Source organism: Passer domesticus, chromosome 32 (genome assembly GCF_036417665.1).
Source record: "Passer domesticus isolate bPasDom1 chromosome 32, bPasDom1.hap1, whole genome shotgun sequence".
NCBI classification, from domain to species: Eukaryota; Metazoa; Chordata; class Aves; order Passeriformes; family Passeridae; genus Passer; species Passer domesticus.
In genome coordinates, this window is record NC_087505.1 from 1,677,620 (window position 1) to 1,694,006 (window position 16,387).

Genomic DNA, 16,387 nt, shown 5'->3' on the forward strand with positions numbered 1-16,387 from the left:
TTGATTTTTGATGAGTTTGTTCATGGGGGAAAAAACGGTGTGGGAAAGATATTTTCCTTTTATTTTTCTATGGATGTATAAGTGTTGCCTGGGATGGCAGATCCAGGAAATGGAGGCACCTGGCCCAGGGGTGTTGGGGCAGGGACACAGAGCCTGCCAGGACAGCCCTGGGGTCCCCCAGGGATTTTGGGTCACCCCAAAATCTGAGGCACCCCGTGAAGGAGCTGTGACCCCCGTGCCCACCCAGCCACTGCCCATCCCTGGCACCCCCATTCCCCTGGGAACCAGGGCACCCCCATTGCCGTGGTCTCTCCTCCCTGGCACCCCCATCCCAGCACTGCCATTGCCCAGGGCCACCATTGCCTTGATCCCATCCCACGGGCTGCTTCTTCCACAGAACCCCCATTCCTGAGGGTCCCCTTTATCCACCTGCACCCCCAACCCTGGCACCCACATGCCATGACCCCAAATCCCTGGGGACCCTGTTCCCACAGCACCCCTATCCCTGAATCCCCCCAGGCATGGAGACCCCAATTCCCTGGACCCCCATTCTCCTGGACACCCATCCTTGGTTCCCCGCATCACCCTGAGCCCCCCACTCCTGCACACAGCATCCCCCACCATGTCCCCAGACTATCCCATCATGTCCCCAGCCTGTGGCCACCCTGCCCCCACCAAGGGCCACCAACATGTGGGGACGGACGTGACCTCGCTTCCTTCCCCTTTGGCCAAAGAGCCACCACCCAGGGGACAGCCACCCCCGGCAGCGAGTGACAGCCAGTGCACACGGCTGGGGACAGCGGGATGGCCGGGAAGGTGGCGCTGCTCCTGTGGGGTGAGTGCCCCGGGCACGGGCCTGACAGCCCAGGCATGGGGAAGGGAGGGGGCACAGGGGGGCTGCGGGGTCCCCTGAGGTCCCCAAGGCCAGCAGGGCATGGAGCCCAGTGTGAGCAGAGTTGTGGGGTGGCTTTGGGGACAGGAAGTGGGGACAGGGATGGGAACTGGGATGTGGGGACAGGAACAGGGGGATGGAGATGTGGGGACAAGGATGTGAGAGAAGGAGCCTTGGGGCTGGGGCAGCTGTGGGGACAGGGCCACAGGGATGCAGGACAGGGACAAGGGGACAAGCAGCCTGTGCTTGGGCCATGGGGACAGGTGCCAGAGGAGTGGGACCACGGGCACAGGGCCATGGGGATGTGGCTGTGGGGCTGGCAGGGGTGACCTGAGGCAGCACGGGGTCCCCATGCCTGAGCATGGCTTGGCTGCTGTGTCCCTGTCCTCGAGGCATCTGTGCCACACCCGTGTCCCCACAGAGACCTTGTGGGGACAGCCCCCACACCCCGTGTCCCCGTGCTGCTGTCCCCACAGTGCCACCCCCACTGAGCCCTGTCCCTTCTCCCTTCCAGCCCAGACCCTCGGCCTCGCTGGTGAGTCCTCGGGGGATGCCATGGCCCCACCCCGCTGTCCCCAGCCCCGCGCTGGCCCTGGCAGGCTGGTGTCCCCTGGCAGCCTGGTGTCCCCTGCCAGCCTGGTGTCCCCTGGCAGCCTGATGTCCCCTGTCACACGCAGGTGCCCAGACCACCCAGCTCCTCGTGGAGCCCCCCTGGAGGCCGGCGGTTCTGTGGGACCGGGTGACACTGACCTGCCAGGGCTCGGGGACAGCCGGTGCCACCACCTGGTACAAGGACAAGCAGCAATGGTGGCAGCAGGGACGCGACCACTTCAAGGTCACCGAGAGAGGCATCTATGAATGTTACAGACCCGGCAGTGGGTTCAGCTCCCCCGTGGGTGTCTTTGATGGTGAGTTGGGATCTTAAATGATCAGGGTGGCCCCTGACAGCTCTGGGTGGGCTCTGCTCCGTGGGTGGCCTCCCAGCCCTCCTGCGGTGAGACCCTGTGTCCTGCACACATGGACACCCCAGTGCACCCCAGTGCACACAGATGTCCCCTGGGCCACGGGACACAGCTCAGACCTGTCTCAAGCCCCTCAGTGAGATGGGACCCTCCTGTCCCACAGATGAGCTGGTGTTGCAGGTGCCAGCACAGGCACTGCTGGAGGGGGACACGGTGACACTGCGCTGCCGGGGCCGGCACGACAACCCAGTCACTGAGGCACGATTTTATCAGGACGTGAAGGATTTGGGGGGGTCCCTCACAGGGACCGAGCTGTCCCTGTCCCCCCTGCAGCTGAACCACAGTGGCATCTACCACTGCAGGGGCCGGGTGGGCTCAGGAATGTCAATGTCAGCAGCAGTGACAGTGACAGTGCACGGTGAGCACCCCACGGCTGGAACTCCAATCTCCTGACACCCCTAAGCCACTTCCCAGCAGACTCAGAGTCACAGTCCTCACCTCCCCTCTCCTTCCCAGATCTCTTCTCGGTTCCAGTGCTGGAGGGTCCCCCCGAGCCCACCGAGGGGTCCCCCCTGACTCTCAGCTGCCTCAGCACCCCCAGCCCCCTGCGGCCCCGAGCCCCCCTCCTGCACGTGTTCTACCGGGACGGGCAGGTGGTGGGGGGCCCGCAGGGGTCCCCGCAGCTGCTGGTGCCCGCCGTGGGGGTCTCCCACTCGGGGCATTACAGCTGCCAGGTGCGCTCCGAGGAGGGGAACGTGAGGAAGAGCAGCGCCCGGCTCCGCGTCACGGTGCGCAGTGAGTGCGGGGATGGGCACGGGGTGAGCCCAGAGACCCCCGGGATCCCCTGCCTGGGTATGTCCATGTGCTCCAGACACGTCTACTGGGTCCCCGAGTATCTGCCCTGTGTCCCCTCACCCCTCTGTGGTGTGACCACACCCCTGGTATCCTCCATCACACCCATCCCCCCTGTCCCTATCCCCCCGCCAGCTGCCAGCCCCTCCCTGTGGCCTCAGCCCCGTCTGTGTCCCCGCAGTGCCCGTGGCCAATGCCACCATCACCCTCAGTCCCCTGGCACACCAGGTGAGCACAGGTGACAACGTGACCCTGCGCTGCTCGGTGCAGGTGGGCTCAGCCCCTGTCACCTTCACCTGGCTGCACAACGGGCAGGAGGTGGCCCGGGGTCCCCTCCTGGAGCTGGGGGACATCGATGTGGGACATTCGGGCACCTACCAGTGCGTGGCCACCAACCAGCTGGGACAGGACGGGCACCGCGTGTTCCGGGCACTCAGCCCAGAGCTGGCCCTGGAGGTGACACCTGGCTCAGCCTGGCTCACAGGTGGGGTCACACGGGGTCACCAGGGAGTGCAGGACCCCTGGGGTGATGGTGACCCTGATGTGTCCCCTCTGTTTCTTGCAGTGGCCGCAGGGGTCGGAGGGGCCCTTTTGTTCCTGCTCCTGCTCCTGGGTGTCACTGTGGCCTGGCACTGCTGGCACCGTGTGGGTGGGTGACAATGGGGGGACGGGGGTCCCAGGGAGCTGTAGAGGTGCCAAGAATTGGGGAATGATAGGGCAGCACTCACAGCCCCAGGATTATGACCTTGTCTGGTGGTCCTGTAGGGATTGGGGAGGTGCTGGAGGGTCCTGCAGGGATGCTGGGGGCTCTTTCAGGGTCCCTGGGGGTGTTTGGGGGGTCTTTGTCTCTGCCGGGCTTTGGCTTCTTGAGGAGGAGTTGGTTGGGGGGCGCTGGGGAGGTTCATGAATTCTGGGGGGCTTCAAGGATGCTTGGGGGTGCTGAAAGGAATTGAGGGTCCTGTGGGGGTTCAGGAATCCTGAGAGGGGTCAGGGCCTTGGGACCCCACAGTCACCCCTCCCCTCTTTCCTCTGCAGCTGCCAGGAAGCAGCAGGAAAGGTGAGTGGGGGGCTCAAACCACACTCTCCCCTTTTACCCCAACCCCAAGACATCCCATTCCCTGCCCCACACCCCCTTTATTCCCTCAGGGCCCCCCCGGATCCCCCGGCCCCCCCAGAGGAGGGGGAGGTGCTGTACAGCCACGTCGTGGTCACCAAGGGAACAGGGGGTGAGTACAGGGGGGACACACGCAGAGGGACACGTCACCCACCAGTGTCACCCCACCCAGATCCCACAGCCCATGTCTCTCGCAGTGTCCCCCCGTGCCACCACACTCCAGGATCCCCAGGTGACCTACGCGGAGCTGCGGGGACACCAGGGGCCACCACGGGAACCCGGTGACATCTACGGGAATGTGCTGTGACACTGGGGCAACTGGGGGCACTGGGGGTCCCCAGCCATGGGCACCCACCCGTGTGTGTGCTGCCACTAAAAACTGCCCCTGTCCCTCCCTGTGGAGGCACAAAGATCCCAAAGGGCTGAGAGAAGAACAATTTCCTGAACCAGCAACGAGACACAATAAAACCAACAGCAACAGCAACAAGCTTCAGAGTCCAAAGGGTCACAAAAGGAACGATTTCCAGGGAAAGCCACAACAAGGAACAAACCCCAGACATTTCCCCCAGCTCGTTTCCTCTGCCAGAGGAACCTGGCAGGGCCCTGGACCTTCACTGCTCTGATGGCCAAAGCGGCCTTCAGGAGGCTCTGGATTCTCTTGTCCCCTGTCCCCAGCCCCTCCTCTGCCGTGTTCCCCACACCAGGATGGCACCAAGGCCCTGTGGGGGTTCCACAGCCTCCCCCTTTTCCAGGGCAGTGGGGATCAGGCCATGGCACAGGGTGGGGTGTCAGAGACAGGAAAACTTTGATGTCTGGAGACATTTTGGAACACCTGTGTGTGGCAGGGCTGGGTCAGGCCTTGCTTTTGGTGAGACAGGGCCCCGTCTGTCCATCACTCTGTCAGCCATGGCACACTGGGGACAGTGTGACACTGTGCCAAAGCCAGCTCCTGAGTGGCTGGGTGACCAGAAGTGCCACCTGGGGAGAGAGCCCTTGGTGGCCCTACTGGCTTAAAAGGCACAGCATGAGGGGGCCATGTCAATGAACCTGTCTTCTCTTGGAGTATCTGTCCCATCCATGCTGGAACCCAGGAGTTGGCAACTCGTTTAAATGAGAAATATCTGCTGAGGAAAGTGGGAATGTTCCGGGAATGGAAAGAAGATATATCGTTAAAATTTTTTTAATTTCAAAAATGATGGGGTTTGCAGGCCAAAATGTAGGAAAAGGAATAATAGATTATTTCTGAGGCAATTTCTAAACCAGAAGAGAACAAAGAAGACAAAGCCAGAACTTTCCCTCCCGCTCAGCGCTGTTGGTTTGTGTGGCAGTTATAACCGCGGCCAGCAGGGGGCGCTGCAGGGAGCGCTCCCTCCCGGCCAGCAGGGGGCGCCCCGGTGGAGCTCGATCCCCTCAGGGGCCATGGCGGCCTCGGGCGGGAGCCAGGAGGGGAAATCGCTCCTTTTGCAAACTCACGGACACCAATCCGTCCCTGCACCACCACCGGCAGTGTGTAGAAGCCGCCAAGGCAGCAGGTTGGATCCTAGTGCCCAGTGGCAGCGTAGCAGTGTCCCGGGGCCTGGCACACGCCCTGCGCACCGCCCGCGACCGCTCTCCATGATCGCGAATGGAAGGAAGGCAGCACCTGACCCCAGGTAGGTCTCTGGTCCACAGCAGCCCCTCTGGTGGCTTTATGCCACAATCCCTGCAAACCCTCAGCCTTTCACTCAGGTGAGGAGGGCAGGGATGGAGCAGCTTTGGGGACACCTGGAATCCACACAGGGTCACTCCCCACAGCCCCACCACGGCCACAGGGGCAGAGCCACTGCTCGGTATTTCCACACATTTCCATCTTGTCTGACAGCCAAACACACATATCCTTCCCAAGCCCTTCAAAATGGCTGCAGGTTGTTGACAGAAAGGAGGAGAAAGCGAGGCAGGTTGTTGAGCAGATTGTTGTTGTCTTTGCAGGGTTTTTGGGGCTCTCTCAGAACCTTGCTGCAAGGGACAAAACGATCAATTGCTGCATTTCCGGACTGGTTCCCTCACAGCTGCCCCTGCAGGGGCGGTTTTCAGCCAGCCCTGCTCTGAAAACCATCAAAGGGCCTCGCAGAGCCACTGCTTGGGCTCCCTTTGGGGTTTGTGCTTCTTGCAGGGCTGAAAAAAAGTACAGGCAGGCAATTTCCCCCTACAGAATTCTCACATCTGCAGCAGCTCCCCAGACCCAAAGCCCCTCGGAATCTCTCTGGGGTGACCCCCAGGCCATTGGCACCTTGTGGGGGCTGTGCTGGCTCTGGGTCACCCCAAAATCTGAGGCACCCAGGGAACAAGCTGAGACCCACAGGTCCACCCAGCCACTGCTCATCCCTGTGACCCCCATTCCCCTGGAAATCACATCATGGGAACCCCATTCCTTATGTCCCACCTTGCCTGTGACCACCATCCCAGTTCTGACATTCCCCAGGATCCCCAAGGCCCAGCACCCCATCCCCAAGGAACTCTCTACCATTCATTCCATCCCCTGAAATCTCCCTTCCCCCAGGACCTTGATTCTCCCAGGACCCCAATGCCCACGGGGCCCCCCCATTCCCCCTGCACCCCATCCTTGGCACACCCATGCCATGACCCCAAATCCCTGGAGCCCACGTTCCCCTGGCACTCCCATCCCTGAGTCCCCCCAGCCTTGGGGTCCCCCATTCCCATTGCACCCCCATCCCCGGTGACTCCCCCTCCTCAGGACCCCCATTCCCAGGGACCCCATCCCCGGTACTCCCCATTCCCCTGGACACCCATCCCTGCCTCCCCAAACCCCCTGAGCTCCCCACTCCTGGGAACCCCAAATCTCACCTTGTCCCACCCAGCCTCATCCCCATCCGGTCCCCAGCCTGTGGCCACCCTGCCCCCACCAAGGGCCACCTCCACATGAAGGTGACACCTGACCTTGCTTCCTTTTCCTTCATCCGAAGAGCTGCCAGCCAGGGGAGCGGTGGCCACAGCAGCGAGTGACAGCCAGTGCACACGGCTGGGGACAGCGGGATGGCCGGGAAGGTGGCGCTGCTCCTGTGGGGTGAGTGCCCCGGGCACGGGCCTGACAGCCCAGGCATGGGGAGGGGAGGGGGCACAGGGGGGCTGCGGGGTCCCCTGAGGTCCCCAAGGCCAGCAGGGCATGGAGCCCAGTGTGAGCAGAGTTGTGGGGTGGCTGTGGGGACAGAAAGTGGGGACAGGGAGGGGAACTGGGATGTGGGGACAGGAACAGGGGGATGGAGATGTGGGGACAAGGATGTGAGAGAAGGAGCCTTGGGGCTGGGGCAGCTGTGGGGACAGGGCCACAGGGATGCAGGACAGGGACAAGGGGACAAGCACCCTGTGCTTGGGCCATGGGGACAGGTGCCAGAGGAGTGGGACCACGGGCACAGGGCCATGGGGATGTGGCTGTGGGGCTGGCAGGGGTGCCCTGAGGCAGCACGGGGTCCCCATGCCTGAGCATGGCTTGGCTGCTGTGTCCCTGTCCTCGAGGCATCTGTGCCACACCCGTGTCCCCACAGAGACCTTGTGGGGACAGCCCCCACACCCCGTGTCCCCGTGCTGCTGTCCCCACAGTGCCACCCCCACTGAGCCCTGTCCCTTCTCCCTTCCAGCCCAGACCCTCGGCCTCGCTGGTGAGTCCTCGGGGGATGCCATGGCCCCACCCCGCTGTCCCCAGCCCCGCGCTGGCCCTGCCAGCCTGGTGTCCCCTGCCAGCCTGGTGTCCCCTGGCAGGCTGGTGTCCCCTGTCACCCGCAGGTGCCCAGACCACCCAGCTCCTCGTGCAGCCCCCCTGGAGGCCGGCGGTGCTGTGGGACCGGGTGACACTGACCTGCCAGGGCTCGGGGACAGCCGGTGCCACCACCTGGTACAGGAACGGGAAGAGATGGTGGCAGGAGGGAGGTGACCGACTCATTGTCACCGAGAGTGGCACCTACACCTGTGACAGACCCGACACCGGGCTCAGCCCCCCCGTGACAGTCTCAGACGGTGAGGGGGGTTTGGGTGTCCCCAGCCTGGCACCCGCGGGGACCCCGAGGGCTCTGGGTGGGCTCTGCTCCATGGGTCACCTCCTGTGTGACCAGAGCCTGTCCCCTGCTCTCATCCCAGTGTGAGGAGACTTCTCTCTCACAGTGGGTGGCCCCTGGTGCCTCCCGGTGCCATCATCACCCTCCTGATGCCCCCGGTGTGACAGGTCCCCTCTGTCCCCCAGACTGGCTGGTGCTGCAGGTGCCAGCACGGGCACTGCTGGAGGGGGACACGGTGACACTGCGCTGCCGGCGTCGGGAGAACAATCCGCTCACAGATGTGTACTTCTACCATGAGGAGAAGCAACTGAGAGGGCCCCAGCAGTGGACCGAGCTGTCCCTGTCCCCGCTGCTGCTGAGCCACAGCGGCCGCTACCGCTGCGGTGTCTATGTGAGCTATGGGGGGTCACTGTGGAAGTCAGAGCGGGTGACAGTGACAGTGCACAGTGAGTGCAGGGATGGGGACAGGGAAGCCCGACATCCTCCAAGGGTTTCCCCAGCACTGCCTGAATCCTTCATCCCTCCCTTTACTCCTCCCTGGCTCACCCACAATTTCCCAAGTCCCTCTTGCTTTCCCCCAGGACTGCCCAGCTCCCCCTGCAGATCCCTCATCCCTCTCTGTGTCCTCCCCAGCCCTCCCTGCATTCCCCACCCCTTCCAAGGTCCCTGCTCCACCCTCTGCTCTCCCTTCCTTCCCTGCCTCCACCCGCCCATCTCTACACCCCAAATCATTCCCTGAGTCTCCTCAGTCTCTCCTGTGGTTGCCCATCCCTGCCTGGGTCTCTCCCACTTTCCACGAGGTTTCCCTATTGTCCCCATGTCCCAACATGCCTCCCAGGGTCCCCTTCTGCTCACTGGGATCCTCTCTGCTCCCCTCCAATCCCCCCTCTTTCCCCTCCCGTGTCCCCCACCCTTCCTGGCTCCCCAATCCCTCCTGTGTCCCCCTGTAGGTGTCCTGCTCTCGGGGGTGTCCCTGTCGGTGCAGCCCCCCGGGGGACAGGTGGCACTGGGGGACCGCCTGGTGCTGAGCTGCACGGTGGCCATGGGGACAGGTCCCCTGATCTTCTCCTGGCACCGGGAGGGCACAGGGGCACTGCTGGGCACCGGCCCCCAACTGGAGCTGCCCCACGTTGGGGACGATGCCAGCGGCCAGTACCGGTGCCGGGTCAGCGACGGGGACAGCGTGGCCGAGAGTGACCCCCTGAATGTCACCGTCCTGGGTGAGCGGGACCCTCGGGCTGGGGGTGACCCCACCCACGGCACCCCCATCCCACCTCTCCTGTGCCAGCCCTTTCTGTGTCCCCGCAGTGCCCGTGGCCAATGCCACCATCACCCCCGGTCCCCTGGCACACCAGGTGAGCACAGGTGACAACGTGACCCTGCGCTGCTCGGTGCAGGTGGGCTCAGCCCCTGTCACCTTCACCTGGCTGCACAACGGGCAGGAGCTGGCCCGGGGTCCCTTCCTGGAGCTGGGGGACATCGATGTGGGATATTCGGGCACCTACCAGTGCAGGGCCACCAACCAGCTGGGACAGGACGGGCACCGCGTGTTCCGGGCACTCAGCCCAGAGCTGGCACTGGAGGTGACACCTGGCTCAGCCTGGCTCACAGGTGGGGTCACACGGGGCCACCAGGGAGTGCAGGACCCCTGGGCTGATGGGTGACCCTGATGTGTCCCCTCTGTTTCTTGCAGTGGCCGCAGGGGTCGGAGGGGCCTTTTTGTTCCTGCTCCTGCTCGTGGGTGTCATTGTGGCCTGGCACCGCTGGCACCGTGTGGGTGGGTGACAATGGGGGGACGGGGGTCCCAGGGAGCTGCAGAGGTCATGAGAATTGGGGAATGATAGGGCAGCACCCACAGCCCCAGGATTGTGACCTTGTCTGGGGTCCTGTAGGGACTGGGGAGGTGCTGGAGGGTCCTGCAGGGATGTTGGGGGCTCTTTCAGGGTCCCTGGGGGTGTTTGGGGGGTCTCTGTCTCTGCCGTGCTTTGGGTTCTTGAGGAAGATTTGGCTGGGGGGCACTGGGGAATTTAATGAATTCTGGGGGGCTTCAAGGATTCTTGGGGGTCCTGAAAGGAATTGAGGGTCCTGTGGGGGTTCAGGAATCCAAAGTGGGGTGAGGGCCTTGGGACCCCACAGTCACCCCTCCCCTCTTTCCTCTGCAGCTGCCAGGAAGCAGCAGGAAAGGTGAGTGGGGGGCTCAAACCACACTCTCCCCTTTTACCCCAACCCCCAAGACCTCCCATTCCCTCCCCCACACCCCCTTTATTCCCTCAGGGCCCCCCCGGATCCCCCGGCCCCCCCAGAGGAGGGGGAGGTGCTGTACAGCCACGTCGTGGTCACCAAGGGAACAGGGGGTGAGTACAGGGGGGACACAAGCAGAGGGACACGTCACCCACCAGTGTCACCCCACCCAGATCCCACAGCCCATGTCTCTCGCAGCGTCCCCCCGTGCCACCACACTCCAGGATCCCCAGGTGACCTACGCGGAGCTGCGGGGACACCAGGGGCCACCACGGGAACCCGGTGACATCTACGGGAATGTGCTGTGACACTGGGGCAACTGGGGGCACTGGGGGTCCCCACTCATGGGCACCCACCCGTGTGTGTGTGCTGCCACTAAAACTGCCCCTGTCCCTCCCTGTGGAGGCACAAAGATCCCACAGGGCTGAGAGAAGAACAATTTCCTGAAACAGCAACGAGACACAATAAAACCAACAGCAACAGCAACAAGCTTCAGAGTCCACATGGTCACAAAAGGAACAATTTCCAGGGAAGGCCACAACAAGGAACAAACCCCAGACATTTCCCCCAGCACGTTTCCTCTGCCAGAGGAACCTGGCAGGGCCCCGGACCTTCAGTGCTCTGATGGCCAAAGCGGCCTTCAGGAGGCTCTGGATTCTCTTGTCCCCTGTCCCCAATCCCTCCTCTGCCGTGTTCCCCACACCAGGATGGCACCAAGGCCCTGTGGGGGTTCCGGAGCCTCCCCCTTTGCCAGGGCAGTGGGGATCAGGCCATGGCAGGTGAATTCCCTCTGTCTCCACAGCAGCTCTGCCAAAGCCCCACGATGCCCTTTGGGCTCCCTGAAATCCCCTCTCCTGAGAGAATCTGTGCCAAGGATTCCGGGGCCTCAGGGCCAGTCCCAAGGGCCTGTTTTGGCCATTCCCAGTCGGGGTCACTTCATCTCACAGCTCAGTCCCTTTTGGGATCCCCCTGTCACCCCAGGAATAGAGATGGATTCTGCCCCTACGGATCTCAATGGCATCAGGGACATTTTGCTCTGAGCTCACCTAAAAAGCCATGAGCTCCTGTGGCTCTGCTGTGCCATGGATCCACACAGTCCAAGGGGTCCCAGTGTCCCTTTGGCCCACCTGGCAGGAGACAGGGCCCCTCTCCTCCTGGTCTTGGCACTCACTCCTTGTAAATATGACCTGGAGGTCCCTTCCAGAGGATGGGAAGTAACATCATCCCTCCTGTTCTGACTGAGGACATGCCCACGGGAGAGTGGAGCAGATTTATCCTTGTAGAATTTCCTGTGGTGGTTGTTGTTCCTCTCAACTCCCATCCCTGTGCTGCCAGGGCACAGGGGGGTTTTCCATCCCATTTCCTCTCTGAGGTCCTGCAGGTAAAACCACAGGTTTGGGAGCACTGGGAGGAGGAGGAGGAGAAAAGAGCAAGAGCCCTGTGGAAAACACTGCTCAGAAAATATTATTTATTGGAAAACTCAGTCAATGGTTGTGCTGGTTTGACAGTAAACCAGTGGGAGAAATGAACACTGCACAAATACCTTGAGAGAGCTTTCAGGTCAGAATTACAACTTAATAGAAGAATTACAATAAATGCAATGATACAGAAAAACTGGCTTAAAACCACAAAGGCAGAGTACAACCTGGCATCCTGTCGGTCAGGGTGGTGGATGAAGTCCTCTTGAAGTGATGGTTGCAGTCTTGTGGAAAGCAGTGATCCAGGGGTGGGTCTGGTCCTCCTGTGGAAGGTCTGATCCTCCTGTGGAAGGTCTGGTCATCCTGTGGAAGGTCTGGTCATCCTGTGGAAGGTCTGGTCATCCTGTGGAAGGTCTGCTCCTCCTGTGGAAGGTCTGCTCCTCCCCTGGGTCCCTCAAGCAGTGCTGGGGTCCCGAGTCCCCAAAGATCCCAGATGATATATGGTCAGATTCAGGCAGGAATGCTCAGTACCTCCCCAGGGCAAGGAATTTCACAGTGGAATTATGTATTCCTATGACTCATGGGATGTTCTGGGGAATCCTTGGTGGCCTAGGCTCCACAGGCTGCCCAGTGGGACTGAGTCAGTTTGGGGAGACACAGGAACACTGCCTGCAGGGTTTGCCTCCTTCCCTGAGGGCTCAGCTGGGCACTGGGCAGCTGCAGGGAGTGACCCACCCATTCACAGTCCATCAGGATGGTGCAGATGGGAGGAGAACACAAACACACAGTTTGGGTACACCCCACCTCCTAACCCAGGACAATGGAAACCAAATCCGTGGGGAATCCCAGCTGGTTCCTGCTGGGGCTGGGCCTAGGAGGGGGCTCTGCTGGCTCGGCTCCGGGCCCTGCGCTCCACCTGGGCAAAATACTTGTCAGGAATTCCCGTGGCTCTGCAGAGAAAAGAATCCATCGGGGATTCAGGACCGTGGTCCCACAGCAGGTTCTGTTTGCTGAGGATGCAGAGGGAGCTGGGAGCTGGCCCAGGCTGGGACACCAGGAATGACTCTGGGAGCCCATGGAAGCAGCACTGGCAGCCCTGACCTGAACTCCTGCAGCTTCTGCTGCCTGAAGTGGGCGAGGCGCTGGCTGCGCTGCTGGACCTCCTGCTGCTGCTGCCGGCCCTCCTCAATGAAGGCCGCCCGCTGCCGCTGCCGCTGCTGCTGCAGCTCCTGGATCTGCCGCCGGAGATCTGCGGCATGGGCACGCTGCCGGAGCTCCCTCTGCTCCTGCTCCAGCTTCTCCCGCTGCAGCTGCTCCTGATGGGCCCTGCGGGAGAGCGGGCTGGCTCAGGGACCCTGCCACAGCCCCCCACAGCTGGTACAGCACCTGGGCTGGCACTGGAGTCACCAGAGCCACCAGCTGGAACTGGGAGCTGCTTGGCCATGGCCTCAGCCATCCCTTGGTCCCGTGTGCCTCACCTGAGCACCCTCTGGAATTCCTGGCGGTCTTGCTGCACCTGCATGGCCAGGTACTGCTCCTTTTGGGCCACCTGCTCCAGCTGGTCCTGCTTCAGCTGCTGCTCCAGCTCAGCCTTCTTCCGCGCCTTCTCCAGCTCCCGCCGCCGCCATTCCCGGTCTGCGACCTCTTGGTTCCTCTTGGCCCTCAGAGCATCCTGCCCAAATAGAGGAAAATGCTGGGCTTCCCTCAGGGGCAGCTATGGGATCCCTTGGCCATGGCTTTGGCTCTGCCGGCACCACTCCAGGACATCCCCTGGCTCCAGGGGCTGGTCCTGCAGGCCTCTCACATCCAGGGGCTCCAAGCTGCCCCTTTGCCGGGGTGGTGACAGGGATGGTGGTGACAGGAAGGGGAGAATGTCACCTGGGGCACTCACCCGCTCTGCCTGCCAGGCCTGGGCCCGCTCCTGTGTGGCTCTGAGCCGGGCCAGCTCCTTCTCCTTCTCCAGGCGCAGTTGTTGCTGCTCCGCCTCCAAGGTGGCCTCGCGCTCCTATGGGGGACAGTCCCAGGGTGGGACAGAGCCCCAGGGTGGGACAGAGCCCCGGGGTGGGACAGAGCCCCGGGGTGGGACAGAGCCCCGGGGTGGGACAGAGCCCAGGGTGGGACAGAGCCCGAGGGTGGGACAGAGCCCAGGGTGGGACAGAGCCCCAGAATGGGACAGAGCCCCAGGGTGGGACAGAGCCCCAGGGTGGGACAGAGCCCCAGGGTGGGACAGAGCCCCAGGACAGCTCCTGCTGACCCTGCCCACCCAATCAGGAGCCCACTGCTCTTACAGCCTTCTGCCGTTGCTGCTCCAGCACCCGCTCGTCCTCCAGCCTCTCCTGCTCCCTCTGTTGATCCTTCAGCCTCTGGCTCTCCATGTTGAAACGTTTAATATCGGCATGGATTTGCTTTAGTCGCTCCTGTTTCTGCTCCCAGGCCTGGAAATGCCATGCAGGGTTGGAGACCACCAAGCTGAGTGCTCCTTCCTCCTCCTCACTCAGGGCAGGGAGGCTTTGGGCCATCTCCCTGGGATGTCACAATGTCCCCAAGGGACCAGAGCTCTGACCCTGCTGCCTGCTGTCCCTACTCCTTGAGTGTGGCTGATCCAACTCTGCCAATCCTTTTCCAGCCAGGTGGAAACCTCCCTGCACCCCCCTGTTCCCTGCTCCCACCTTCTGATCCTCCCTCTTCATCTGCTCCAGTCGCTCCAGCTGCCTCTGGCCCTCCTGGTACAGCTCCTCAGCCCTCAGTGCCCGCTCCTCTGCATTCTGCTCCATCTGTTTCACAATGTCCTGCCGGGCTCTGGGAATACAAGAGCAGAAGGGTTTCCTGTGGCTCCATCCTGCTCCCCATCATGGGAACGCTGGCATGGACAGGGCTGGTGTGGTTGCACTGGGCTGGATGCCTCCATGGGGAAGAGGGAGGGATGCCCACCTCATCAGCTCCTGCTTCCTCTGGCGCTCCAGCTCCTCCTGGACCTCCATGCCTTTCTCCCGCTCCATTTCCATCATCTTGTCCAGGCGCTTCTCCTCCTCCTCCAGTTCCTTGTGGATCATCCGCTTCTCCAGGACTTGCTTGTCCCGGATCATGTTGCACTTGGCATTGAGGAACAGCTGAGGGGACAAGAGGTGTCTGTGGCTCAGGAGCAGGGAGAGCCAGGGAGCACAAGGAGCAGGGGAGGCTCAGCAGTGCCAGTGACAGAGGCAAGCACCAGCCCTACCGCGTTCAGCTCCCGCACGTCTTCCTCCTGCTCCAGCCTCATCCTCATCGCCCGCTGCAGCAGCTTCTGCTCCTCCTGCTGCAGCTCCTCCTCCACATCTTTCTGACAGTCCCTCTTGTCCTCCAGCTCTGCCTTTCTCTGCTCCTCATTCTGGGCCTTTTTCAGGGCTTCCTGCGGGGACAGAGAGTGCTGCCCAATCCTGGGCACCTTCCCCAGGGGTCACACTTCAGGTGCCACATTCCTGGCACTGAGTGGGGACATGTCAGGCTCCTGGGGCCCTGGCACGGCCCTGAGCACCCCTCCCCACACCTCTGGGCAGACCCTCTGTGCCCTTGGAAGGCTGGCAGTGCTGGGCACAATTTCAGGGATGCTGCCCAGCTCTCAGTGGAGCCCTGAGCCCTGCAGCCTCCCCTGTGCCCCAAAACATTATAGGGACAAAAGGGACCCCCTTGTTGAAGCCACCACCCCTAGAGCCTGGCAGGGAGCAGGAAAAGGGGGAAGCAGGAAGGGAAATGCCTACGAAAGCAGCGTCCTGTCTGGCTCTCAGGGTCTTCAGCCTGTCCCAACGCTCCAGCTCAGTCAGGGCTCGAGCTGATTCCTTGATCCTCTGGTATTCCTTTTCCCCAATGATGAGACACGGTTGGGGCTTCTCCTGGGGAATGCTGGGGAGCACAGGGAGAGAGCTCAGTGGCACAGAGGTCCCTGTGTTCCCTGAGCTGCCCACCTGGCCACCAAGCCAGCCCAGAGTTTGTGGGAAGTGCTGGAAAACCCGTGGGGACCCGGCTCTCTTGTTTTGGGGGTGAGGCAGGAAGGGAAAATGTGCTGAAAGTGGTACCAGGGATGCAGGGGGCAGGATGCCCGAGGGTGGCCAGGGCACGCTGCCAACCCCTGCTCCCCAGAGATTTTGGGATGCTGCACTGACACCTGCTGGGCCCCGAAAACCCCTCAGGGCTCGGGCACAGCCTTACATGAGCTCCTGGATCAGGTCCTTGGTGATGACTTGGATGGTCTTGAGCTTGGGCTTGAAGGGGAGCAGCTCTCGAGGAGGTTTTGGCACATCCTCAGAGATCACCACAGGGTCTCTGGAGCCCGTGACCTGCTGAAAAGAAAAGTTTGGGGGACCCAAAACCCTCTCCCCATCGAGGGATCCCAGCAGGAGCTCTGGGCCTCTGCCAGGACCAGCCATGGGGTGTGGGGGGCACGTCCAGAGGGGACAGAGGGACAGCGGGAGGAGCTGGACATCCTGCGGGGCGTGGGGGTCTGGGGAGCCCGGGGGAGAATTCGGGACGGACAGGCTGAAATCCTGGCGGTGAAAGCTGGAGACGACGGGCGAGGAGGGACCTCCGGGAGGCGCCCCGGGCACGGAGGGACCGCGGTCCTGTGCCGGCAGTGCCGGCTGCCATCGCGGGGGCTGTCGGTGCTGTCCTGCTGTCCTGGAGCCCACTGTCACAACGCGGTGGGACCGACGGCCGGGACGTGTCTGCTCTGACTGCGACAGTGCCACTGTCGCCATGTGTCGGGACCGTTGCCATGGCAACGCCCCAACAGGGCGTGACGGGCCGGGGTGGGGCGAATTGGGGGTGGAGCCTCAGGCAGGAGAGGCGGGGCTTAGGCTAAATTAGGCGGAGCTGTGTCACCCAGT

At 62.5% G+C, this 16,387-nt stretch overlaps 3 protein-coding genes across 5 annotated transcripts; 2 read left to right on the plus strand and 1 right to left on the minus strand.

The window, feature by feature from the left end:
• Positions 1–804: 804 nt before the first annotated feature.
• LOC135288079 (Fc receptor-like protein 3) lies at positions 805–3,767 on the plus strand. The gene is made up of 7 exons (XM_064401361.1): positions 805–835; positions 1,407–1,427; positions 1,570–1,800; positions 2,018–2,272; positions 2,371–2,649; positions 2,888–3,190; positions 3,742–3,767. The coding sequence occupies exons 1-7, from the start codon at positions 805–807 to the stop codon at positions 3,765–3,767; spliced, it is 1,146 nt and encodes a 381-aa protein (XP_064257431.1).
• A 1,677-nt stretch (positions 3,768–5,444) lies between these two features.
• LOC135288080 (Fc receptor-like protein 4) lies at positions 5,445–10,418 on the plus strand. The gene is made up of 10 exons (XM_064401362.1): positions 5,445–5,472; positions 7,456–7,476; positions 7,601–7,831; positions 8,055–8,315; positions 8,820–9,089; positions 9,178–9,480; positions 9,563–9,646; positions 10,032–10,053; positions 10,144–10,223; positions 10,309–10,418. The coding sequence occupies exons 1-10, from the start codon at positions 5,445–5,447 to the stop codon at positions 10,416–10,418; spliced, it is 1,410 nt and encodes a 469-aa protein (XP_064257432.1).
• A 1,146-nt stretch (positions 10,419–11,564) lies between these two features.
• LOC135288132 (cilia- and flagella-associated protein 45-like) lies at positions 11,565–16,386 on the minus strand. Of its 3 annotated transcripts, none has more exons than XM_064401434.1 (11): positions 16,038–16,171; positions 15,714–15,844; positions 15,266–15,407; positions 14,746–14,916; positions 14,460–14,638; positions 14,198–14,327; positions 13,817–13,963; positions 13,420–13,533; positions 13,007–13,200; positions 12,630–12,854; positions 11,565–12,478 (listed from the first exon to the last, which is right to left on the minus strand). In XM_064401434.1, exons 1-11 carry the CDS (start codon positions 16,146–16,148, stop codon positions 12,400–12,402), a joined length of 1,623 nt encoding a protein of 540 aa, XP_064257504.1. In that variant the 5' UTR covers positions 16,149–16,171; the 3' UTR covers positions 11,565–12,399. The 3 variants fall into 3 exon arrangements, with proteins under 3 accessions (XP_064257504.1, XP_064257505.1, XP_064257503.1); XM_064401435.1 differs by having other exon boundaries at positions 15,714–15,841; positions 16,038–16,167; XM_064401433.1 differs by having other exon boundaries at positions 15,714–16,386.
• Between the last annotated feature and the right edge of the window lies 1 nt (position 16,387).